Genomic DNA, 25,877 nt, shown 5'->3' with positions numbered 1-25,877 from the left:
CAGTGGGGCCCCAGAGCAGCTGACATCCGCTTGGCCTGCGGCTTCTTCCTGTGGCTTCTGCATCTCAGGTTGCCCTGATGGCTGCTATTTTTGCTCCTGTTGGGGTTCAATACAGGGCTCCTCTGTGTATGACATTGAGGGCTGCTGGGTCTGGCCCCTCTTTGGGTTTGCTCTGCTCAGAGCAATAGAAAGGAGCCATTTAAATATGCCAAGTGTCTAGGGACATTTACTGTCCAGCAAGTGGGAAAGAAAAGGAATTTTGTCATAGGCATCATCTTGTCAATCCTTTTGACTCTCCAAACTCAGAGAGGTAGGGTGGCTTGTCCAAGGCCACACAGCCAAATCAAACCACAGGCTCAGGAGTCTAATCCAGTCTGTCTAGGTTTTGTCTGTAAAGGCTGTTCATTCACAAGAGATTCTTTGCATTTACTATCTAAAGTAATGTTTCTCAAGTAGGCAGTCTGTGCTATCCAGCCATCCAGAAGGCATGAGGATAAAGGTACATCCCACACAGTTTCAGTGCCCCCACAGCATCACAGCACTGATGCAGAGGACTGTGACGGCGTGCGTACAGGGAGGTGGCAATCTCAGAAGGTTTCTGGAAAGCAGTGATGCCACAGCTCCGTCTGTAAGAACAAGCAGGAGTTTGAAGGGTAAAGGAAACATATTCTGGACAAAAGGGTCTGGATATACAACAGCAAGAAGCGTGATAGCTTGGTGAGGAAGCAGCAGGCCAATGATTCTCCCTAGGCAGGAGGAGGCAGAAGCTGGTTCTAACTGCAAAACCCAAGATCCGACAGGTGCCCCCCTGACTCAAGCAGGCATATTAAGGGTTTTGGAACAGATCTGGTGGCTACAAGTGACCAACAAAAGGCTTCAAGCAGGGGAATGGTTCACAGAGATCCCACTGGGGACTGTGAGGGGAGCAGATTTTGAGAGGGAAGATGGAGGCAGGGAGGCTTGGGTAGAGGCTCTGGTATCATCCCTACACAGGTAATAGTGAAGTAGGGAGATGTGGCTGTACCCTGAAGGTGCAGCCAGCAGGAAGTAAGGCGGGGGGGGGGGTCAGGGATGCCTTAAGCCAAGAAGAGGACAGTCAATGTGTTTACGAAGATAGGCTGGATGGGGGAGGGCAGGTCTGGGGGTGGGGGTGTATAAATCAAGATAAGGATCATTTAGAGCCACTGTCTCTTTCAGATGACCCCTCTGGGATGAGGACATGCAAATCAAAGCTGCCTTTCTACACTATTCTCCCATCCTTAAAAGGCAGCTGTTTCCACGGCCTCAATTGTTCTGTACGGCAAGTACGACCCACAGGTGAGAATGTTGCCAGAAGTCTCACAGCCAGAAATCAAGAGAGTGAAGCCTGCCCATTCAGGCCCACCTAATTCCCATTCCAATGCCCATCTCAACAGACACCAACCCAGGAGGCCTTCCCACCCTCCCTGGAAAATGGCACCACCAGATCTGGGCTGGGGAATCCACTCCCCATCTGTGACACTTTAGAGCTTTATCTGCGATTGTTCACACATGTGAACATTTGCCAGGCCCCCTGGCTAGACAGAGACGGTGACTCCTGGACAGCCCTCTGGCCTCCGAGACCACGAGGCCAGCACAGCAGGTACGACGGGGTGGCCCCAGCTATGCCCCAGCTGCCTCCTCGGGAAACCTGCATCCCTGCCCCTGCTCCCAATTTCACTAGTTACTGGTTTGTGGCTGCAAGAGGCTGCAGGGAAAGTGAGTCGTCACAGGTGCCACTCATTGCGGCCAGGAAATAAATTTAAATGTTAAGTTCGTCCTCCTCTGGGGGGTCCTGCACAGCCCTGATTTCCAGCACAGAGTAAAACACTAGGGGTTGGTGGGACCAGCCTGAGTTATTTCTCCGAGGGAATCGTAGACCAAAAAAGGTGAAGAACTTGCCCCAGATCACAAAGCAATTACTGCTGTGTGACACACACACACACCCTGTGCGCCAGCAGACACCCTGGACCCCTGTCAAAGAATCAAAGGCTCTTCAGGGTCCCTTCCCCAAGAGACAAGAGTATTTTTATTTGCTGAGCATCAATAAAGTGCTTCATAGATCTTGTTTAAGCCTCCTAACAGTCCATCATTTTGTGGGAGAGGAAACTCTGGCCCAGAGAGGTAAGATGATCTGCTGGAGATCACACAGCATGGAGCAGAGCCAAGGCTCAAAGCCAAGTAGTTTTTTTTGGCGGGGGTAGGGGGGTTACTTAGGTTTATTTATTTAAACTTTTGTGGGGGGGCAGGGAGAGGTAATTAGGTTGGTTTGTTTGTTTGTTTTTAATGGAGGTACTGGGGATTGAAGCCAGGACCTCATGCATGCTAAGCATGTGCTCTACCACTTGAGCTATACCCTCCCAAGTCTATTTTTTTTAAATTGAAGTATTGCTGATTTAGGATGTTGTGTTAGTTTCTGGTGTACAACGTATTGATTCAGCCATACATATAAATATATATCCTTCTTTATTACAGGTTATTACAAGATACTGAATATAGTTCCCTGTGCTATACAGCAGGCCCTTGTTGTTTATCTGTTCTGTATATAGTAGGTAGTATCTATAAATCTCGAACTCCCATTTTATCCTTCCTCCCCTTCTCCTTTGGTAACCATAAATTTGTTTTCTATGTCCATGAGTCTGTTTCTGTTTTGTAAATAAGTTCATTTGTGTCATTTTTTTTAGCTTCCACGTATAAGTGATACCACATGATATTTGTGTGCCTGACATACTTCACTTAGTATGATCATCTCTGGGTCCATCCATGTTGCTGCAAATGGCATTATTTTCTTCTCAAAGCTAAGTCTTAAACCTGGGTTCAGCTTCCGTTCTCTAGGTTCAGGGATGCATAGAGGGGTGGGTGAGGGGTGATACTCCAGCAGCACCCTCCTTTCCAAAACCACTCCCTCCTCCCTTCCAAGGCCTTCCTTCCTGACCCGGGGCTCTCAGCAAACACAGGTTTACTAGCTGGCTATTGTCTCGAGACCCCAGTTGTGTTATACAACGCTGGTGACTGTTAAGCTGTTCAGGAAATGTTAAAAATAAGAGTCCGTTCTGTTTCAAGACAGCCAGTGAGCCCCCGTAGTTTACTCTTCTCCCTGTCAAGAGCCCATAGATGTGACCAGAGACAGAGAAATTCCTATCAGCCAGGGCTGCAGAGCAGACTGTGGCCCTGCATTCGAACTCCCTAAGAAGAGGACCAGAACACGGAGCCTCTAGCTACAAGCACAAGGGGAGAGCTTTCTAGGTCATACAAACACACACACACACACACACACACACACACACAGTGTGTGAACCATCAAATCTCCTCTCAAGCAGAGCTGGACACTCCAGGTCATTTGTCCATTAATTCACTCAACATTTATGGAGGTCCTATCACACATGAGATAAAATGTCAGGTTGTGTGTGTGTGTGTGTACATACATGCATACACACACACACACAACCATCACAACCCAGGGAAGCAGGTATCAGTGTCCCCATTTTATGGATGAGAGACAGACTTGCAAGGCTCAAGAAGCTTGCCCAGTGTCACAGATTGTATCTGTGGCAGAGCTGACATTTGCAACCAGTTCCTGACCCAGACCCTGGTACACAACAGGCACTCAGTAGCTATTTCCTCCATGGCTGGCCGCCTGGTTTTAGACCCAGCGTGCAGAAAGTAGAGATCACACAGGAGGCACAGAAGTTCCTGTTTCTTGGTCTTTCTCAGCTGACCTGAGATATTCCAAGCCAGAGAAAGCAGGCCTGAGAGAGAGGCTTCCATTTCTGGGATGCACATGCACTTTGCCAGATTTGCAACAGTGACTGTGATGAATCAGAGCGCCAGAAGAGGTCAGGCCTCCTGCTTGCTCCACGCAGCTGGGTGCAGCCCTGTCAACTGTAGCAAGCCCCACCCCCAACCCAGCCACCTCCCATCACAAAGACCATCTCCCCAGGGACAGCAGGAAAATGCCATGAATCTTGGGTTTCTGTGTTCAAAATTCCCGTCACCTATTCTGTGTGTACATGTACGCCCTTATCTGTGATGTCCTTCCTCATCTTTTGCTGTCCTTCCTTCTACAGAAGGATGGCAACTCGAGATCCCAACTGGTGATCTTTTCAATATCCCTAATGGGCAAAAAGAAAAGGCGGCACTCACCAAATTTGGGGAGGAATTCTAATCGATTCCACAAACTTCAAAATCCAATGGAAGAGGTAGTTCAAACTTTTGCTCCTGGTGACATTCCCAGCTACTCCTCACCCCTTGCCTTGAAAGGCCCTCCCCACTCCTCATCCTGGTACCTTCTGGGCTCCTCCCATACCCTGGGCCATCTCCATCCTTGTTTCCATCTGGCTTGACTAGAGCCCCCATTGCACCTGGCCAGGCCCACTACAGAGGGTGCTAAATGGATGAATGAATGAATGAATGTATGAATGAATGAACAAACAAATGCTTCCTGAGCATCTCAGCACCAAGACCTGCTCACTAGGGGCCGGTACCAGCCACTTTCAGAATTCCTTTCCACGAAGGAGCTGCCAACTGCAGGCCTCCTAGACCTTCCAAAGCATCTTCATTCTACAATATGACAGACACCTGTCCAGGCCCCTGCCTGCCCCACCCAGGCATCATCTGTCTTCACCCCGCAGTGCTGGCCTGAGCACCTCCACCCCAGGAGGCGGCAGGCACCCGCTGCTTACCTTCTGCTGAAACACACCTGCAATGCACCAGCGTCTTGTAAGTAGAAGGAGCCCGAGTCTCATTCCACAGAAGCCCAGGCAGCGAGAGAACGCGCCCGCGACAGCCTCTGTGCGATTCTGCTGCATAATCAGCCGAGAAAGAGAAAAAATGCCAGAAATAGCAAGCTTTATAAGCCCTCCTGACAACTCTTGGTCCTCTATTGGCTGGAGGCCCAGCACCCCCGCCCCCCATCCCATTCCTATAAGGTGCAATGGAAAAACCTGTTATTTAACCTCTTTTATCAAAATCCATCTTCTATCCCAATTTGGGCCTGTGTGTTCAGAGCTCCTGGCGGCGGTCTCCACGCCAGGTCTCAGGGAGCAGAAGGGGAGGTAGCCTGGCTCTGCATTATTTGCGGCTTAAGAACCGTCCCCACTCACATACACTGCCCTGGGAGCGGGTGTTGAACTGGAAAGGCTTTAGGAAAGCAATCTGGCAGCACCTGTCAATGTGCGAAACTTGCATGCCGTTTCATTTGGCAATTAGACTTCTGAGCATCCATCCTGCAGAAATACCTGTACCTGCGGGCACGATGTATGCCCACTGATGTTGCTCGTTACAGCGAAGCATTAGAGGCAAGCTAAATGTCTAAAACAGGGTCAGGCTGAATAGACCGAAATGCATCCCTTCTGTAGAACAGGATGGAATGAGGAAGGTCTGGAGGTGCTGACTCGGAACCGGCTAGGATAAAGTCAAGGACATGATCCCATTTCTATAAAAAATGTGTGTGTGTGGATGTGCACTATAAAATGCATATGCCAAACTGTTAATAGTGGGTACCCTGGGGAGCAGGAGAAGCATTTTCAGCTGTTGCTTTTTCCTTTCTTGTCTTGTTTCTTTTTTTTTTTTTCTTTCCTACAAGCATGTATTACATTTGTAGTTGTAAGAGCCTCCCTGGTTCCTTCCTACTCCTCTAAAGCCAACAGGCCAAGGGCCAAGGTCACCTACCACAAGGCTGGATCAGGGCTGGGGCAGTGCTGGCCCGAAGCACTAAGGATCCCCGGGCAGCCTCATTAGCTTTCCCACAAGTGCAGTTAAATTAGGACTCTGTGAAGAATGTGAGCTTTGGAAAAAGACAGAACTGGGTTTGAATCCTCGCTCTGCCTACTGGAAGTTAACTTCCCTGAGCCTCAGTTTCTTCATCTGTAAAATGGGGATGAGTGTACCTATTAAGTGCCATGTACTGTGCTGGGTGCTATTAGATCAATTTTAATGTCTTGGACATTTCAGAAACCTCAGAAGCTGCTGAGGAAGCATCACAGAGCATCCTGGACTGGAGTTCTTGGGTGATCCCCCCACTTATAACAACAGTAACTTACACGACAAGGAGGAGGGCATGGGGGACAGCAAATGCCACGTGATGAAAGGGGTCAATGCCAAGTGTGTCTGTGTGAGGAGGGACTGAGGGGATTAGAAAAGGCTCCAGAAAGGAAGAAGTCTTGCCTGTGCCTCTGCACCTTTCTCACGCTGTTCCCTCTGCCAGAAATGCCTTTGCAAATCTTCACAAAACCGACTTCTCATCCCTGCATTCTGCTCAAAGCTCTCCTTCCTCCCCAGAGAGGATCCACTGACTCACCCCTGAGGATAGAAGATCCTGGACTTGATCCTGCCACATGTTTGTTGGAAGGACACCATGCTGTCCTCGAGTGTGCAGTGACAGAGCAGTGTCCCAGCGTGACTCCCTCACCCTGAGAGTGCCAGCCGCATGGGGCAGACAGGGCTGGGCAGGAGTGCCCACCTGGCAGGTTGGGTACCCGTGGCTCAGCCAGGTGAACCCCAGCATGTGGGATTCCAGACGCAGGGCTCTTTGCTTTGCATTAAGTACTTGGCCAAGCAGTGCTGGATGGAGGGGGCCCCAGCTCTACAGATCCTCTGCTCAGCTCCTCCTGCGGTACCGCCAGAGAGGGACCACTGCACCTTGACAGAACTCAGCAACTTTTTTTTTCTTTGTTTTATTTATATTTCTCAGATCTAGAGGCAGCTTGATGGTTATGGTTCAAAACAAAGAGCGATGACTCAGCTTCCTGTGAAAGAGCCGCAGCCTTTTGGAAAAGGTATTTCTGTCTTAATGCTTCTCTCTCTGGGCCCTCCATCCAGGCTCCCATTTTCTTGATTGTCAACTGTTCCCAGAGTGGGGGTCAGGGACAACAGACAGGCTTGGGGGGCCAGATTGCCTGAATTTGAATCCTAGCCCTGATCTTTACTTGCAGAGAGGACCTGGACAAAGTTACACTCTCTCTGAGCCTGACTTTACTGAAGACTTCCTTGCAAATTTTCGCACAAAGCAGCCTTCGCCTATGGAAAGGGTCTGATCCAGTGCCCGGCAAAAAGTAGGCGGACAATCTCACTCTTAATAGGAAAAACCACTTGTGCTCAGGTTGTACTGTGCTTACATTATCTCATTGAAGCCTCACACTTACCCAATGCAAGTTCCCATTTTATGGATGAAGAAACAGAGGCTCAAAGCAATGAGCTGACTTGTGTTTCCATCTTCCCATTCCTGATGGTCAGTGCACACACCCCAGGCCAAGAGAACTGAATCTCTACAAGCTTTTTCTTTCCATCTGCCCCTCTCTGCACCAGCAGCCAAATGCTTACCAGTCTCTCACTGTCTTTATCTGCAAAATGGGGACATCTCCCTGAAGTTGTTGAAATATTCTGGACAAGGCTTAATAAAAATAATTCTATGAAAGGCTCAGAAACCTTCAATAATAATAACCCATCATTCCTTCCTCTGGGACAAGGAGTCGACAAAGAGCTGAGGTCTTTACGTGCAAAATCCCAAGGAGATGCATGAAGCCATTAGGAAAACCCCTTCACAAGTCTAGGGAAAAACCCCGAAAGCTGAGAAAGAGGTGTGAGCCTGTGCAAATAAAAAGAAAAGGAGTTGAAAATGACCTGTCATTCAAACAGCCACTCTGCGCCAGGACATTAACATGGGGTCTCTCAAACCCTAGTCCTAGAATTAATGTAAAGAAAACAGATCTGATGCAGGTGAACACCAGATAACCCAAGGCAGTCAAAACCCAAGCTCCCATCCCCCGTTTCCTTGCATCACCCTAAAGCATATGCTGACAGAGCAACCTTAATAGTAACAGACTAATTTTAAACCCTGTGATTACCAGGGTTGATTTCCATGGAACCTTCCTTTCACAGCACCAAGAACCTCTCAAGAGCAGTAATTGCCAAGTTCAATTTTAGCTCTGTCATACCCAACCATCGGTGCTAACTAAGGCGGCTGCTTCCTCGCCAGGTAAGCTGGTAATGAAGTCGGCTTTGCTGCTTCATCTCACAATATTGTGATGCCGCCGTCAGCATCTGTAAGTGCTGAGAAGCTACGAGCTTCTTTTAAACAAATCTTGCCCAAGGGAAGTGACTGAAGCCACTTAGTGCCTCTAAGGGGCCCCGCCTGGATCCTCACACCCACTGGGATGTCCTCGTGGTTGCTTAATCCCACGGGCCTCCTCGCCGAATACGCTGATCACTGTGGGGCCACGCTGAACACTTGAAGGGACACAAGCCCTGCCTTCCTCCATCCTCTGCAACTATCTTCCATTTCCGCCCCCTTCCCTGATCCCGGCTGCCCTCCCAGCATTCAGATTCACGTCTCACTGCACAGTCTCACCAGATGGGCCCCTGCTTGTCCTCCAACCCCACTGCATGCACTCACCTGTGGGGCTTACCCACAATGCAACGTTTTAGCCTCATTTTGTTAAAGTGCCCTACTGACCTTGGCATCTGTCCTGCTAATTAACAGCTTCCACATCCCCCACACACATCACCCTCCCCCCAACTGGGTTCTGACAGCAGAACTATACTCTGGGCACGACCAGGTATGTTTGGGCTAAGTTTGTGCTGACTTCAACTTCTGCCCAGAAATGGACAGGAACTACGATGGGGAAGAGGGAGGAGAAGGATGCCCTCTGGGCACCTACTACACACCAGGCGTGCACCAGGTACGCCTACCCACGTAGTCCCTGCCATCAGCCAGACAGGCCAGAGAGCTGTGTCTCATACCCCCATTTTACATTCAGGGAAACTGAGGACTGAGAACGTCCATAAAGCTGGTGAGAGGAATTTCTTTTAATTCCCATCAGGAGCTGCCAAGCCTCTTCCCTCTGGACAAAGAAATCACAGAGTAATTCTGGTTCCCTTCACTTGTCCACTAGGAAGCCCAGAGCCAGATGTGCAGGCCAATTTCAATAACTAGAGAGCCCCAGGCCGACATGTCTGTTTTCATTTTCCACCTAGAATTTGTTCTAGTTTATATATCCCGTGGCTCTAGTTTTTTAATAAATATATATACTTTTATATCTTCATATGTGTTTTTGGGGATGAATGACCAAAAATAAGCTACCACGAGACTTGTAGGGCTCAGGTGGGTGTCCCGAGGTCTGAGAGCCAGTCCAGTGGTCTGTCTACCTGGGTGCTCTCCACACTGACCCCATCTCCTTCCTCTCCTGCTCAACCGAAGAGCTAACAGTGTAGTTTCCTGCCGAGCACGACAGGTCTGGCTGCCTCCACGATGACTTCCCCACAACCCCAACAGGTGACACTCATAGCAGCACATACTCTGGCCCAGGTACTGTTTCCTGCAGTTACCAATACTGGTCCTCATGACAACCCCATTAGGTAGGTGCAATTGTTATTCTCATTTTACAGAGGAGTACACTGAGACACAGAGAGGTTGAGTAACTTACTGGATATGCACAGCTAGTAAGTGTCACAGACAGGATTGGAACTACAAGGTTCTGGGCTCTGCGGTCCATGCTCACTGCCATGATGCTGTCAAATGAGTCACCAAGTCCCTCATTTTACAGATAAAGACCTGAGGTTCACAGAAACGAGGGGTTCGCCAAGCTTGGGCTCTGACTGCCCAGTCTGAATGGTGGCAGACCCAGAGGCAGAAGCCGTACGGCTCCAGGAAACCCCACTTTCAACGTCCAGCCAAGGCAAGGCCATGGTTCTAGACATCAGGGCACAAATCCACTCCAGAGCAAAGAAAGGAGGCTGCCAGGCAGAAACACAGACTGGAAAACCTTCCCAGCCTCCAAGGCCACCTCAGCTGCCCCTCCACCACCACCCTGGACCCCTCTGTGCTGGGGGCAGGCCCTGCAGGCCAGCCACCCCCACACGGGGAACTGACAAATCCCCTCTTCCCTGCCACACTGGCGGCTGAGCGCCCAATTCAGCCAAAGGCGGTGTGGAAATGAATTCTTTCCTTTTTTTTTTTTTTGGAAATGAATTCTGAAGCACAGACACAGATTTGAATCCCATTTCTGCCACTTACTAGCTGCGAACCCTGGGTGAAGGTGAGCCTCTCCATAAAGTGGGGTATTAATGCCACCACCTCGATGCACGTCTGGGGAGACTGGCAGAGCCCAATGGGCCTGTACCCTCTCTCCCGAGATTTGTCACCATGTTGGTGCCCACCTCCACCGCTGTCCTGGAAAATCCTTCCAAGGTATCGGTCAGCAGAGGACAAGGGAAGGGAGGGCAGGGAGGTCTGCTCCAACTTATCTCACTCAAGACATGCTTTCTGGAACAGGACTAAAAAATAAAATTCAGTAATAAAATCTGAGGTTGAATAGAAATCCCAAATCAGGACTGATTTTTCCAGATCTTCTCAGTCCTACTTCCGGCAGAGAGAGGGGGTTAAGGAGGTCCCTTGGGGTCACCCCATCCTCGATGGGCATCTGTGACAGGCCCTTCTCCTGGCCATCAGCAGCGGGATGGGATGCTGGTCCACGTGATGCATCCTGGTTGCCATGGTTTCTGTTTATTCTGGTGAAGACAGATTCCCTGACATGCAGGCCTGGTGAAGAGGAGTGTTTGCTACATACACTCCAACTGTGTAGTCACCGAGGTCCCTGTGCTGTCCTTGGCTGCACACAGGCAAGAACCCGCATGCACAGAGGTAAAGGTGCTAATGTTAACTCAGCCCCACAGGTCCTTCCACAGCCAACCCAGGGTGGATGGGACCCAGCCCCATTTTCAGATGAGAAAACCAAGGCTTGGGGCTGAGCAGTGAATTGCCCAGAGTTTTATGGTGACATCAGCAAGAAGCAGGGATTTAACCTTGGATTCTTCTGACCTGTCCCATTTTTTCCAACTCTGTGCTGGCTCATTCATGATCATTATTCCAGCTCCCAGTGACCCCAGGCCTTCTCCCAAACTGTACATCTTGATATGTCTTGAGAGAACCTCTCCAAGGCTCAGGGACATCAGAGGCAGCTCATGGAAGCAGGGAGTTCCCCAGGGGGACTCGACACTCAGGTCACCACCCGGGATCTGACCATATCACTCTCAGTTCATGGTCCAAAGACTGGCAAACAAAACTAAGTCCAAACCCGTTCCTTAACCTAGCACCCCACACCCTCTCCAATCCTATGCATCGGACCCCTCCCTTGTTGTCTCCTTGCCCTTTCCAAAGCTCAAATCCTTTCTCTTCCACAAGGATTCCCTGGGAGTATTCATCTCTCCCTCCTCCCAGAGACCAAGCAAGCCCAGCTGCCCCTGTGAGTGAGCCATCCATGGAAAGGTCTATCCCCATCTCCCTCCTGAGATTGTGTCACACAGGGGCTGCTCGGGGACAGCTACAAACCAAAAGTTCCTTTCTAAGCCCAAGCCTGCAGACACTTAAAGGGATTGGCACTTTACTGGGTGCTCCAATGCTCCAGGTTCCTCCTCCCACAGGGCCTTTGCACATGCTGTTCCCCTGTCCTGACCACCTAGCAACTCCTAGTGTTCCTACAGGTCTCAGTTTTAAGGGACTTCTCTGACCCTCCCTGTTATCTGGCCACACAGCACTTGTGCAGTTCTAATCACACTTGTCACACTCACATTATGTTTCATGTGCTTATTTATTAGTTAGACTAAAGGCTGCATAAGTACAGCATTGAGTCTGTCTTGTTCACCCTGGAGTCCCTGCCACAGTGCCTGGCACACAGCAGGGGCTCAATAAATGTGGTCTGAAACAGCAAGGGCAGCTGTGGCGGATTAAAAATGACCTCAAGTCCTCCTGTTTCTGTACATGTGCCCTCTGCACTGTGATGCTACAGCTCCTCTCATGGAGAAATGGAATCTATTCCTTCACACCTTGAAGGTGGGCTTAGCCACGTGACTTTATTTGGCCAATGAGACAGCAGGAAATCTGCTGCAAGCAAAGGCTTGAAAAGCACTTGTGCATCGGGGCGGCCTCTTCACTGCACCGAAAACCCAGAAGCACCAGGTGAGCAAGCCCCAGCTAGCCTGCTGGAGGACAAGGAGCTCTGGGAAGACCTGACGCAACCATCAGACCCCGGCCAGCAGCCTGCCAACTGCCAGACACATAAGTGAGGCCATCCTCGATCTCCCAGCTGCTAGCTGACCAGCCAACTGACCACAGATATAAGATAGAGCCCTGCAGAGACCAGCAAGCCCAGCCCAGAAAGCCCTCCAGCCAACCCACAGATTGTGAGTGAATAACATGGTGGTTGTTTTAAAGCACTAATTTGAGGTGGCTTGTTATGCAGCAAGAGATAACTGATACAGGGACTAACAGAAGGGCACTGGCCAGGACAGACTCACAGACAAACAGCGTGTGTCTGATCTACACAACATCAAGTTGAGAACAACAAAAAGCTTCTTGGGAGGTGGAAAGCAGCTGGGGATTCCTGCGAACAGGTTTGGGTTCCAGTCCCACTGTGATCACAGCCCAGTGACCTCTCCTCTGCAGCTTCAGTTCATGTGCAGAGCAGGGATGGCTTCTAATTCAAGGGTTGTTGTGAATATTAAATAAATAACATAAATGAAATATCCAGCCCATGATGGATGCTAAATAAATGGCTGTTCTGTTCTCCCCTCCTCTGTATGTCCCCATCCTACCCTTCTTGGAGGTCCTTCCTAAATGCCTCCCTCCCCAGAAAGCCCTCCCTGAACATGCAGGTCTCAGGGATCTTCCCTCTCTGTCCTCCTCTCCTCCCTCCCTCTCCTCTCTACCTCTCTCCCCCCCTCCCACCTCCCATTTCTCTCTCTTTTCCCCTCTTTTCCCCTCTTCCCCAACCTTGGGCTCTGAAGTAAGAGTCACCCCATCCTTTGCAGACCCCCCACCCATCCACCCATCCCTACCTCAGACTCGGTCACAACCTAAGGATAGGGACCAAGGACCAATCATGATCAAAACCTTGTGAGGCTGCAGCACAAACAGTGCCCAGAGAGCAGAAGTGCCTTACCCAAGGTCACACAGCAGAGTTCAAACAACAGCCAAGATCCTGTCCCCCATCCATACCCCTCACGGTCATTGGCAAGCAAGGATACGGTGTGGGTGCTGATGGGGTCACCCCTCAGACCTTCCTTTTTGGGTGGTGCCCCCCACCAGGGGCAGTGCAGGCCGTCCTCCTCGGCAGAGCTGCCCTCGGCTGATGTGAGAGAAGCACAGGAGCCACGACCCCCTCCCTCAGCCCTGAGGAAGCCCGTGGCCAGTGACCAGCTGACACGGGGGTACGAAAGGCCACCCCCTACCTGGCCTCAGGGTGGGGCCAGCTCCATAGTACCACTCATGCTTCAGGGCTCCCCATAGGATCAGGCGGAAGCAGGTCTCCAGTGAGACCACCTCCTTGCTCCCCTCTGTCCTGCGGCCCCCACTCCTCTTCTCACAAGACCCCTCCACACTGAATCTCTTTCACAAGAATCCTTTTCCAGGCTCTGCTGCTAGGGAGCTCAGCCTGACACAGAGGTGTCGCTTCTCAAACTGTGGTCCACTGAGCAGCAGCTCAGCATCCCCTGGACCTTGGGAGAAATGCTCAATCTCCAGCCCTTCCCAGATCTACTTAAACAGAATCTGCATTTTAACAAGATCCAGTGTGATTCCCATGCATGTTAAAATTTGAGAAGCACTGGCTTAAGATAGGTGGCTATCCCGCAGTGGGGATCATCCAACCAGCACCTGGACAGGTATTCACCAAACTTGCCCATTTGTTGTGAAGGTCGTACAGCACATGTGTGTGTTATCCAACCCTGGCCATGGACTGTGGAGGTAAGCCAATCAGTGTAGACATAACCACCCCAACCACCAGCTGAGCCATCTCTGTGTTCCATGCTCTGGGTAGGTGTGAGCCCAACATTACAAAGGTGGACGCTCCATGCCCTTCTGGTTTGAGCTCCAGTCCCATACACCTTACTTGGTCACCAGAATTCTGTTTCTCTTCGATGCCCCAGGAACCATCTCAGTGTTTGCATTAGTCAGTTAAAGATTTGCCGTTTCAACCCCCTTCTTGAAGGGACCCTAATCCCAACATCAGACAGCTAGGGAAGGCTCCCCAAGGGCACCTTTGGGGAGGATGCTGGAAAGAGGGAAGGTAAGATTCCCCAGGGCCCTGGAGGATGAAGGGCAGGGATCAAGCCCACTGATGTCTCTGCCTTAGAAGCAGCAGCTCCTGGTCTGAGTCAGAAAGCACTCTTCAGAGGCCCCGCTCTAGCCTACCCCGGGGTGTGAGCCCCTCCGAGGGGATGCCCATGACCTTTGCTAAACTAAATGCAATAACCAAGTCCTATGTGCCGAGCGGACCCAAGGGCCAGCCCCAGGGGCGGCACTAATCCAGACGTGTGTTTGGACAGGAGGAACCCTGCAAAGCTCCGTCAACTCTGCCAGTTGCCCGAGGAGGGAAGCGGTTCACCTTTAGCTAATCGCCCTAATTCATTTTTTATTACTAACTTTCCTGTTTTCTATTTGCCGTCTGATTGAAGATATTACTGAAGGCATTTAAACAGCATCAGACCGTACCACAATAGCAAACATGACTCTTTTCATTGAAATCGGCATTAATATACATATAATTCCCGGATCACAAAGACCTCACGGTCCACGTGTGGGCCCCGAAGTGAAGGCAGATTTGGCAAGAGGCATGGGTCCACCTGAAGGTTTTTTCACAAGACGATCAGCCGTGCCAAGCGGGCACACTGAGACGGACGCTTTCTTGTGACGTTGGTGGACATAGACGATCCTTCGGCATGACACCCTGAATCATAAGCCATAAAAACACTTGATCCTTTTGAGCTAGGAGTTCTACTCTGGCCAAAGTCAACAGCCTAGGTCTTATCCTCGACATCCTTCTCCATCACACCCCACATCCAACCCATCCCCAAATCTCATACGTCTACCTCCTAATGTCTCCCATATCCCTCCACTTCTCTCCATTTCCAACCCTCACCAGTATAGTCCAAGCCAGAGTGGTCCAACAGAACTTTCTGCAATGATGGGAATGCTCCATATCTGCACTGCGGGGTTATCGGGCACTTGAAATATGGCATGACTGAGGAACCACGTTTTTATTTTAATTTAAATTTAAATTGCCACGTGTAGCTAGTGGCTACTATACTGGAGAGTGCAGCCCCAAGGCAGCATCAATCCTCTCCCAAACCAGAGTAATCAGCTCCCAGCTGTCATCTTGCCCCCATCCTTGGCCCCGTCCATTGTTTTCCCGATAAGATAGCCACAAAGATTCCTCTAAAATGTAGCACATCTCAACTCCCACCACCCTTGAGACAAAGTCCCAGTTCCTGGACATGGCGTGCGAGGCCCCATCTCCTGGGGACAGAGAGTACCGGGCTGTTCTCAGGGAGATTACAGTGTTGCAGGTTCTGGAGAGGCAATCCATGAAGGCCTCCCGGAAGGGGTGGCACTTGAATAGAAACTTTAAAGACATGTAGGTAGGAGCCCACCAGGTAGGTGGAGAATGCCTAAACCAGAGGCACAGCAGTTAGAGCTGCTCTGAGAACTACATCCACGAGCCAACAGCAGAGAGTCAGTCCCGATGAAGCTGCTAACCCGGCGGTGGGGGTGGGACATAAGCATATAGTGAGTAGGTAAATTACACATTGTGAGAAGGGAAAAGAAAAAGGTAAGGCGTTTCTGGGGGACTGGGGCGCAGGGGAGACGTCTGCAGTACTGAATAGTAATGACAGATGGTGCCCAAATAAACACATTCTTGAGTCTGTGTGGAAGAATCGTAGCAGGTGATTTCCCTCATTTCTTAAGCTTTTTGGCAGGGAACACAGTTTTCATAATTCACAGTTTAATAAGAAGAAAGGGATGATAACTTTGTGAGAGAAGTCACCAAAAAGTCCTGCTTGCCCAACAGAAGTGTTCCCACAGACTAGAGAGATTCCCTTATCTCCGAAGGTCAGGCCGACTGTGCCCCAGTTACCCCAACCAAAGCAACTGGGAGTGACGTCTCCCTCCCGAAAAGGGCAAGGTCACCACCACCAGCAGGGAGTCGGGAAGTGGACAAAACAGGGGAGTGAGGTCTGCCAACGCCATCCTCAGAGAGTCAAGCAGTGATTAAAAACCCTAAGGGTTTCGAACATGAGCCCTCTTGCCTCCCATTTCAACTTTCTTCCTTGGGCCTGGCTGGAGGTGAGGGTGGCATGTCGTTACAATGGGAATCCACATTTATTAACATTTACAAGGCCCAGACACTGTGTCTGTCACATTTTTGTTTAATTCTCCCGGCAACAATGTACAAAGAAGACAAAGGAGGCCCAGAGACAATGAGCAAATCGTTCTTGGAAAAACAGTGTGGGGTACGTTCTGGTGGCCATCTCTGGAAATTATAAATGCCACACTGATTCATTCATTCTTTCAGCAAATTTTTATTTATTTATTTTTATTGAGTTATAGTCATTTTACAATGTTGTGTCAACTTCTGGTGTACAGCACAATTTTTCAGTCATATATTAATATACATATATTCGTTTTCATATTCTTTTTCACCGTGAGCTACTACAAGATCTTGAATATATTTCCTGTGCTATACAGTATAAACTTGTTTATCTATTCTATATATACCTGTCAGTATCTAGAAATCTCGAACTCCCAGTCTGTCCCCTCCCCTCTGGCAACCACAAGTTTGTATTCTATGTCTGTGAGTCTGTTTTTTCAGCAACTTTTTATTGAGCACCTACTACACAGCGGACACCACGCTAAGGTGCTGGGAACTCAGTGGTGAAGAAAACAAACATGGCCCCAAAGGTTGGAAAGCTTACTGTCCTCAAGATGGAAAAGACACTCAAATAATCTCATAGATGTATGATGCAAGGGGGAAAAATACACCGGAGGCTGAGAAAGAGAGTAACAAGGTAACCGCACAGATTCGGGGGAACGGAGTCTGGGACAAGGTAAGTATAAAGCTGAGACCTGCAGGATGAGCAGGAGCCAGTGCAGAATGAAGCCAAGAATATTCCAAAGAGAACAGCATATGCAAAGGCCCTCAAGCAAAAAAAAAAGCGTGGGGGAGGATGTTGTTCAGGAGAAAGCAAGCAGGTTGAGGTGGCTAGAATGGCATCAATGGAGGCTCGCTTTGCTCCGCACTGCATACCCAGCAAAGAGCCTGAGGCCTCTGACAGAGCAGCTGGGAGTGAGGCTAGAAAAGCAGGCAAGGGCAAGATCGCACTAGGATATGTGGGCCAGAAAAAGCATCTGTTGTTACCTACACACTGGGGAAAGGTTTTAAGCAGAGGTCTGATTTTGGTTGGGAAGGGTTCACCAAGCCACAACAGAGACCCATGAGCGATTCTGCCCAGAGAACTGACAGGATACAATTTATACATCAGAAAGAGCTCGATCATGGCTGGGATGGTTCCTCAGAGCATCCTGATGTGTGACTTGTGGTCCCTGGATGGTGAATATTCCCCAAAGCTAAGAGTCCCCAGCTAGTATGTGGGAGGCAGCCACCATTCAGAAAAGCAAGACACAGCAGCAAGTGACAGGACACACTGACAGAGCATCAGACAGACCCAAGGCTGTCGGCAGCGGGAAAAATGTCCTAGAGATGCTATAATGGGGCGGTGGCTTATTGTTAATGGTAACCGTTAGGAAAACACAATTATGCCTTCACTGACACTGTAAGACATAATCCAAGACAGAGTGCAAACATTCAGTGCTCCATCCAAAAGACAGGGACGACGACAGAAGAGCCACCAGAGGAGAGGCCTGCGTTGCACAGGTGGTGGCCAGGCCCTTCAGGTTTTAGCGGTTTTTTTTCTCTTTATCTCATTTTTTAATTAAAAATTAAAGTCAAAGTTTGGCTCTTAGGCATTCTTAGATTTGGAAAAGGAATTAAAATTAAGTATCCCAGATGCTTAAACACACATTACTATCTCATTTAATTCTAGCAACAGGTAATCACCATTAATTCCATTTTGTAGATGAGGAAACTGACGCCCAGAGATAACAAGCAGCTTTCCAAATGCCCCTGCTCCCTTCTCCAGCCTTATCTCTTGACACTCTGGGCCCCTTCTATGCCTTTGCACATGCTGTTCCATCTACCTGGAATGATCTTCCCTATCTTCTTCACCTGGCCAATTCACCTTCAAGCACAGACCCGGTGTCCTCTCCTCTGAGAAGCCTTCCCTGACTACCCTCAGCCTGGTCTGGTAGTCTCACATCCATTTGGAATTGTTTATTTTTGCCTGTCTCCCTAATATATTAGACTGTGGCTTCTCAAGGGCAAGGACCAGATCTTAATCCCCTGTTCATGTCTGGCATCTCCCTCCAAGCCTTGTGTACAACAGGCAGTGAATGTTCTTTGCATGGCTGAACGAATGGATGAGTAAATGAATTAACTCAAAGCCAGGACTTGATCCCAGGCCAGTATGACTCCAAAGCCTATCTCTTGGCCAGAGTTTGTGTGTGTGTCTTACACAGATCAATCAAAAAACATGCACAAGCACAGGATATATTACAAAACAAGGCTTCATCCATCCCTGTAAAAGGGCTGCCAAAAAGCACCACCCCTCAGGAAAAAATCGGATGGCAAATATGGATAAAGGGTTAACCAAACCCTTTTCCTCCTTGCAAGAGCATTTCACCTTTGTTAACTGTCCAGCATAACTCCCCTGGAAACCTGATGAAGGTAGGACTATGTTACTAGGTAACTCTGCTTATGGTAAAAATGACCCCTGATGGGTAAGGTGCATCCAGACTAGAAGGAACTATAAATAAATTATAAATAGCTGATAAAGAAGCCATACTTGAGGTCTTCCTGAGTACAGTGACTCTTGTAACTGACATGCCCCTTTCAGGGACCCTTGAAGTGAAGACTACAGAACTGCTACAAGAGACATGGGTCCTTTGGGGACAAAGGCTTCCAAGTGGGGGTGGCTTCCAAACTCACCATTTGTGGGTCTCACTCCCTTGTACCCGAACGGAAAGCTGGGCAAGAGGACTGACAAGGAGCAGCGCTGCTGGCCGCCTCCGCGGGCTACCGCAGCGACTGCGGCTGGAACCACCCCCAGGGACGAGGACTGGATCATGTGCCCTGCTGGCAGCAATGGTTCCTGTCCCAAGTCCCTCGAGAAGACAGGTACCAAGGGTCACCCATGTGAGTCTGGCGAGTCTGAATGTTTAAGTAAACCTTAAAGAGTCCCAGTGGGAGCGTCAGTGAGAAAGAAGAAAACTGATTCAGGGGAGAGAAGAGGCCATCCCAACCAGAAACACCATTACACTTATTCTGAACACGAAAGCGCCTTACACCTCTCATTTATAAAAAAAAAAAAAAAAAAAAAAGACAGAAAAAGCTGGGATGGCGCCTATGCCCTTGTCCTTTGGAGGGTCCAGATGACCTGAACCACTCCTGGCACAGTAATGAGGGAGGGGATGACTGACTTAATCGCCCAGAGGCCGCACCACAAACCTGAGCACAAATGCGGTTATGTGTGATAAGTGAAGCTCAGAGAGGTTAAGTAACAGGTCCAAAGTCACACCGCTTATAAGTGCCAGGATATGAACCTAGGTACTTCCATAGAACTCAAAAGTCACATTTGAATCCACTATCTGGTTTTGCATAAAAATTAACTTACAGCTCAGGTGGCTGTATAGGACAGAGAAAGCACATAGGGTGGGACGGAGTAAAGAGGCCTTCTTAAATAATGTAGGTAGCACCCAATAGGCACTCATTAAATATCTGCAGAATAAATGAGCAACAAAAGGCCCAGGGTCCTTCTTCCACATTATCAAGTTCAGTTTAAGCCAAAACACAGCATAGTGGAACAATAAAATTTATGCATGAGATTGACCCTGGGTTATATGCTGAGTTGGATTAGTTTCCAACAGGTTTCTAAATCATTCCGGCAAATTAGGCCCAACTTCGAGATAAGCACGTTTTAATTAGCTGTAATGTGCAGGCATTCTATTACCACATGATGTTTGAAGTTGCAAACCGAGGCAGGAGGCCCAGCTGGGAACCTCCTGGCCCCCAGAACAGACAATGCATCAACAGTAAAACCAAGGGGTGAGCTGGCCCACTCTTGCATCCCTGCAGAGGGCGGGAGCTCCCGCTGGCACCGCGGAGGCTGCAGGAGAGAGGAGTGCGAGGGCACAGTCCAAACCCCAGCTCTGCCAATCAGCTTCTCTGCTGCCTTTTGTAACTCGACCCATTTGGGTCTCAGTCTCCTCACCTACACAATGGGCACACATGTGCCCAGCATCGTTCTTAAGAAGACTTAATGCGATGATATGAGTGAGTGAGCCTGACATGCAGTAAATGCTCTGGGAATAATTTGTGCTTATTTCTACCCTACTTTTCTCCACAAAATGGCACAAAATTTAGAAATAAAAATCAGTGAGAGGGGACTTTTTGTTCACAATGGTGGCGAGAACACATACTTTAACCTCTCCCTGATTCTAACCCCCCATAGAATGACAGAAAAAGACAGATACACACATAATTCATAATTCATATACACACATACAGACTCATAATTCAGAGAGACAGATAGATGAAAATGGAGTAAGTCCAAAGAAGCCCATAAGGAAACAAGAAAACCCATGGAGAGGGTGCTGGAAAGTAAGAAATCAGAGAGACAGACTGACAATGAAACCTATCTAAGCTGAGGCACCAGCACATCAACACAAGACCTCTGGAAGAATTGTTTTCCTGACAGCCCCAGAAAATCCCAAAACCCAGGCAGCAGGAGCCGGGAGCCCTGGTCAGAGGAGATGACGTGACCTTTGTGTTAGCCTATGGCCCTCAGAGAAGCTGCCTGTGGGTTTTGCCTCAAAGCTAAAGCCAGGGAGACAAACTCTCTAATTAAATGAGAAATCTGCCTCAGGGATTCCCCACTTACGGATGAGCATGATACAAGAATACACAGTGCACCAGGGCCCATGGGTAACTGCTGGCCTATGAGAGAAACAGATGTCCCCAACCTCCAGGGAGCTTGTCCCACGCTCTAGCAGAAGTCTCCAGCTTCAGGTGTCCACCCGCAGACTGCACCTAAGATCAACATTCACACTGCCTGCCCACATGCTCGTGGCTTTCACGGGTGCTGAGGGAACTCACAACTACAGAACAGATCGATCTAGAGCCCTGTTCAGAAATAAATGTCAGCCAAGAGTCACCAGGCATTTGTAGAAAATATCAACATAAAAGGGAAGCCAAAAAGTGAACAGAAGAGCTAACCAAAAAGAAAACAGAGTTAATGCAGCAAACAAAAGAGAACTTTTTAAAAAAAACTGAATTATCATCTTCAAAAAGATTCAAGATATTCACATATCCATGAAAAAAAAAAAGAACAGGCCACTATGACGTAAGAGCAATCAAGAAACAATACAGAATTCTGGGAAATGAAAAAGGGATTAAAGAAACAGAAACAACACACGTATTAGAAGTGTTGACCTGAAAAACGGTTATGCCTGGAGATACACCCAGCACACTCCCCTCAGTGGTTAGCCCTGGGGAGTCGGGCTGAGAGGGCAGTGGGGAAAAGGAAAGAGAGTGAGGGGGCTCTACTTTTCTCCTTTATATTCTACTCTATTTCTGTGGGGTTTTTTACAGAGAACAAAAGCAACTTAAAAAAAAAGAGAGAGAAAGAAGAGAAGGACTGAAAATATAGAAGGAAATGACAGAAGAGTGAAATGAAATTGGGAGTGAGTTAAGTGAGCAAAAGCTGCCTCACGATATCCTGTGTCTACAAGTGATCCACTTATTGGCCTCTGAGCTTCCTGGTTGCTCAGAGAAGATCGAAGAGTGGTGAAGGGACAGCCACGGATGCTGACCTGCACTGAGACCGGGGCAAGGTAGAGGCTCTTGAAGAATGTGACAGGACTCCAGTCCAAAGAGAAAGCCATGGTCCCCTGCCCACAGGGGACTCCCTAGGCATGGCCTCAGAAGTCAATCTAGAGTCCTCCCTGCCACACAAGGAAATGTGCGACATCTGAGCACAAGAACTCTGGAATCCTACCCAGGAATGTATAAGAGAATCTCCTTGGGCCCCAGAAAATTCCATTAATTGTCATTTTTCTCACTCGGACCTAAGAAGCAGTTATCCCCCAGCTCTCGCTCACATTGTGAACTAAAGAAGAATCCAGCAAGTGACTCAGAGTCTCTAAAAATCATCAACATGCTGCCCCTTGATTTCTTGGGAACCAGGAGGACGGTGAGTTCTCTCCCCAAGATGCAGCTTCCTGAAATGACACTGCAGTGCTCCACCTTTCTACCCTTTCATTCCCTACCTGCTGGGCTGACAGCTGTGTCCGCCACTCGGAACCGCTCCCTGCCCCACAGAACTCCCTGTGGGAACTGCCTGAAGCCAATGACCAGATGATGCAAGAATCAAAGGAAAAGGCAGCCCCTCGCCTCAGTTTGGGACAAACTGAAGCCCGGCTCTCTGAGGGATGCTTCCATCATTAACTATATCCCAGGCCAGCACCTCCCTCTGCCAAATCATGCCTCCCCCACTCCCTTAGAGGTGCACTTCCTGAGAACGTTCCCCCAAATACACCATCTACAGGCAATTCTGCTTCTCAGAGTCTGTTTCCAAGGAGTCCAGGGTAAGATTCTCTCCAAGGTAAAGGAGACACTCCCCATGATCCATAGGGGGTCCTAAAGAAAGCAGGAGTCTCTGGGACAGGTGACCATGGCCAAGTTAGGGCTACATGCCCTAGGCCAGCAGTACATCCCTAGTGTCCTAGATCAAGGTGGGAAAATCCTCCTGTATCCTAGTCTAGAGCCATATTCTCTGAGTGTGCCTCCTAGACCAGCAGCACAGCATTATCACCTTGTTGGCTGTGCACATTTTCAGCCCCTCCCCAGACCTACTGAATCAGAACTTCTGAGGGATGCTGCTAGCAATCTATGTTTTAACCACCCTCCAGGTGATTCTGTGGCACTGAAGTTTGAGAAGCAGAGCATTCCTGGCAACCGGGGAAATCAAACACATGTCATTAAACTTTCCCACAGCAAAATGTAAATTGGTACAGCCACTAGGGAAAACAGTACAGAGGTTTCTCAAAAAACTAAAAATAAACCTAACTACCTCTCCTCCCCAAAAATTTTTTAAAAAATTTTAAAAACTAAAAATAGAACTACCATATGATCCAGCAATCCTACTCCTGGGCATATATCTGGAAAAGACAAAAACTCTAATTTGAAAAGATAAATGCACCCCAATGTTCATAGCAGCATTATTTATAATAGCCAAGACACAGAGGTAACCTAAATATCCATCAACAGATGAATGAATAAAGAAGATGTGGGAGATATATATATATATATATATATATATATATATATATATATATATATATATATATATATATATAATGGAATATTACTCAGCCACAAAAAAGAATGAAATGTTGCCATTTGCAGCAATACAGATGGACCTAGAGAATATACACTAAGTGAAATAAGTCAGACAAAAAAAAGTTATATAATATATCACTTTTACATGCAATCTAAAAAATAATACAAATTAATTTATTTACAAAACAGAAACAGACTCACAGAGTAGAAAATAAACTTATGGTTACCAAAGGAGAAAGCAGGAGAATAAATTAGGAGCTTGGGATTCACAGATACACACGACTACATAAAAAAATAAATAAACAACAAGGATTTACTGTACAGCACAGGGAGCTGTATTCAGTATCTTATAACCTATAATGGAAAAGAATATGAAAAATATATATATAACTAAGTCACTTTGCTATATACCTGAAACTAACACAATATTGTAAATCAACTATGCTTCAGTAAAGAAGGAAATTAGATACCTACTTATGATAAACCCCAGTTCTATACAAGTGAAGAATATTTTGTATTATAAGTTTATAATATTAAACTTTACCTAAAACAAAACAAAACAAAAAAACTTCCCCACAGCAGAAGACCAAGAGACAGTTGCTGACAATGGTCTGAATCCAGCAACCTGAAACATTCCATACTCTGGACCATAATTATGGCTCCAAGGCACCTTTCTACTTAAAACCCAACCTGCTGAAATGTGACACTATATAATGATCTTTGCCGGTGTCCCGCTCCCATGCAGTCAGGTCTCCCCAAATTAGGCTGAGAGTACCCTCAAACCCTCTCCAAGACACCTTGCGATGGCTGCTCCCTCTGCCTAGGACGCCTTCCCACCACTCTGCATGCCCCCCTAAGCAGCCCGCGTGGGTTTCCTGTAAGACTCTACCGTGTGAAGCCTTCCCACACCTCTGGCACTGTCACTTCCCCAGACGATTATATATTTAATGATGACTCTGCATTTCGAGCCAATATATTAAGGATCCACACAGCCTTTCATCTAGGAAAGACAAGTTTCCTATTGCATCGCTGAGCCTTCAGGACAGGGTTGAAACCCCTAGCACACAGTAGGCACTCAGTTAAACCTGCTGAACATCTGAGAAACCCAGCAGTAAACAGGTCATTACATATTGAGAAACCACAGCCTTGTTTCTCATTCTAGCAGGCACCAGAAATCGCAACTGCACAGTAGAAAGCTTAAGCATCAGGATAATTGATCAAAATGTATTAGCCCGTGTTATACAACATGTTTTCACTAAGATATAAAATTACAATTTACCACGACTCATTAAGTTAATAATTACTTACCATATGTTTTTATTGCTGCTCCCAAACCATGCTGAAAAATCACTACGTAGGTTTTTGGCCCATGTCAATATGATGACTCTCAACCACGTGGATACAGGATTTACTGACAGGGAGACATAGGACTAAAATAAGGGACAGAAAACATGAGCCCCAGTACTCTGCCACTCTCATCACCACCATCTTCTAGTTTACCTGCACCCCACTTTCTAGATCAGTGGTTCTCAAACAGGGATGATTTTGCTCCCGCCCCACCAGAAACACCTGGCCAAGGCTGGAAACATTTTTGATTGTCCTGACTAGAGAGGGGGCATCTGGCTGGTAGAGGCCAGGGAAGCCGTACACATCCTATAATGCGTGGAACAACCCCCACAACATGGAATTATCAGACCCAAAATGCCAGTATAGCTGAGGCTGGGAAACACTGCTCTAGATTAAAGGGAACTACGGCATTACTGTCTTCCTGTACCAGTGAGAAAACTGAGACTTGGAGCGGTTAAATGACGTGCACAAGGTCACCAGCCCATGCGGGTGACTGGTGCAGCTGCATTGTGGGAATCAGTCTTCCCTGCCTCCCAAACCCCTCTTCCCTCCCACAGATTCAAGAAGGAAACAGAAAGTTGCAGAGGAAGCGAGCAGCTCCCTCTCATTCCAAAATGCTGAGCAGAGACCTCTTAAATCAGAGGCCCAGAAAAATCAGATCCAGAGATCAAGGCATAGAAATGTTTGATGAAGACCGTTCCCCCAGCAGCTCGAGCTGAAACTAGACTTCTCTTGCATTTTTAACTTTCACTTGTGCTACTCTTTGTGAATAGAAACGAAAGCATTTCCTGCTGGGCTGAGTGCTTTACATGTAGGATTTCCAACCCCCAAGACAACTTCACAGGGAGAGGTGTTGATGTGCCCATTTTCCAGAAGAGGAGGCTGAGGCACGGGGAGGTGAAATAACTTGTGGCCACTGAGGCTGGTAAGGTAACGGTCAAACTCAAGTCTGCTGGGCTCCAAAATTTACACTGCGTTCATAACTGAGACCAGCTCTGGGAAATCAGGGAAGCAAAATAAATGCCCTACAGAGTCATTCCAGGACTGGCAGCCACGCTGCAGGGTCATCCTTGGCAAGAGGGTGAGGCTCTTTCCAGCTTACTGGCTGCTTTCCATGCTGGGCTCTGTCCCTTGGGCCTCCTCAGAGAAGCTCTTCTAGGAACGTCAGGTCCGCCAAAAGACGCTTGGCCCCTGCCCTGCCCTGGACACAATGTGCTCACCACAAAA

General features: G+C 48.3%; 1 protein-coding gene across 6 annotated transcripts in view; it reads right to left on the bottom strand.

Moving 5' to 3' along the window:
* Positions 1-25,877, bottom strand: part of TOX2 (TOX high mobility group box family member 2) — a 212,581-nt gene that overhangs the window by 89,554 nt on the left and 97,150 nt on the right. Inside the window, exon 1 of one of the 6 annotated variants that reach the window (XM_006202529.4) lies at positions 4,701-4,826. The exons of the other annotated variants lie outside the window; for them this stretch is intronic. Coding sequence (XP_006202591.2) covers positions 4,701-4,826 — 126 coding nt within the window. Of the gene's footprint in view, positions 1-4,700; positions 4,827-25,877 lie in introns of those variants that run through there. 6 annotated transcript variants of the gene reach the window in all.

The sequence above is a fragment of the Vicugna pacos genome, chromosome 19 (genome assembly GCF_048564905.1).
Source record: "Vicugna pacos chromosome 19, VicPac4, whole genome shotgun sequence".
Classification (NCBI taxonomy): domain Eukaryota; kingdom Metazoa; phylum Chordata; class Mammalia; order Artiodactyla; family Camelidae; genus Vicugna; species Vicugna pacos.
Note: the sequence above shows the minus strand (reverse complement) of the source record. Positions and strands in the feature narration are given on the sequence as shown.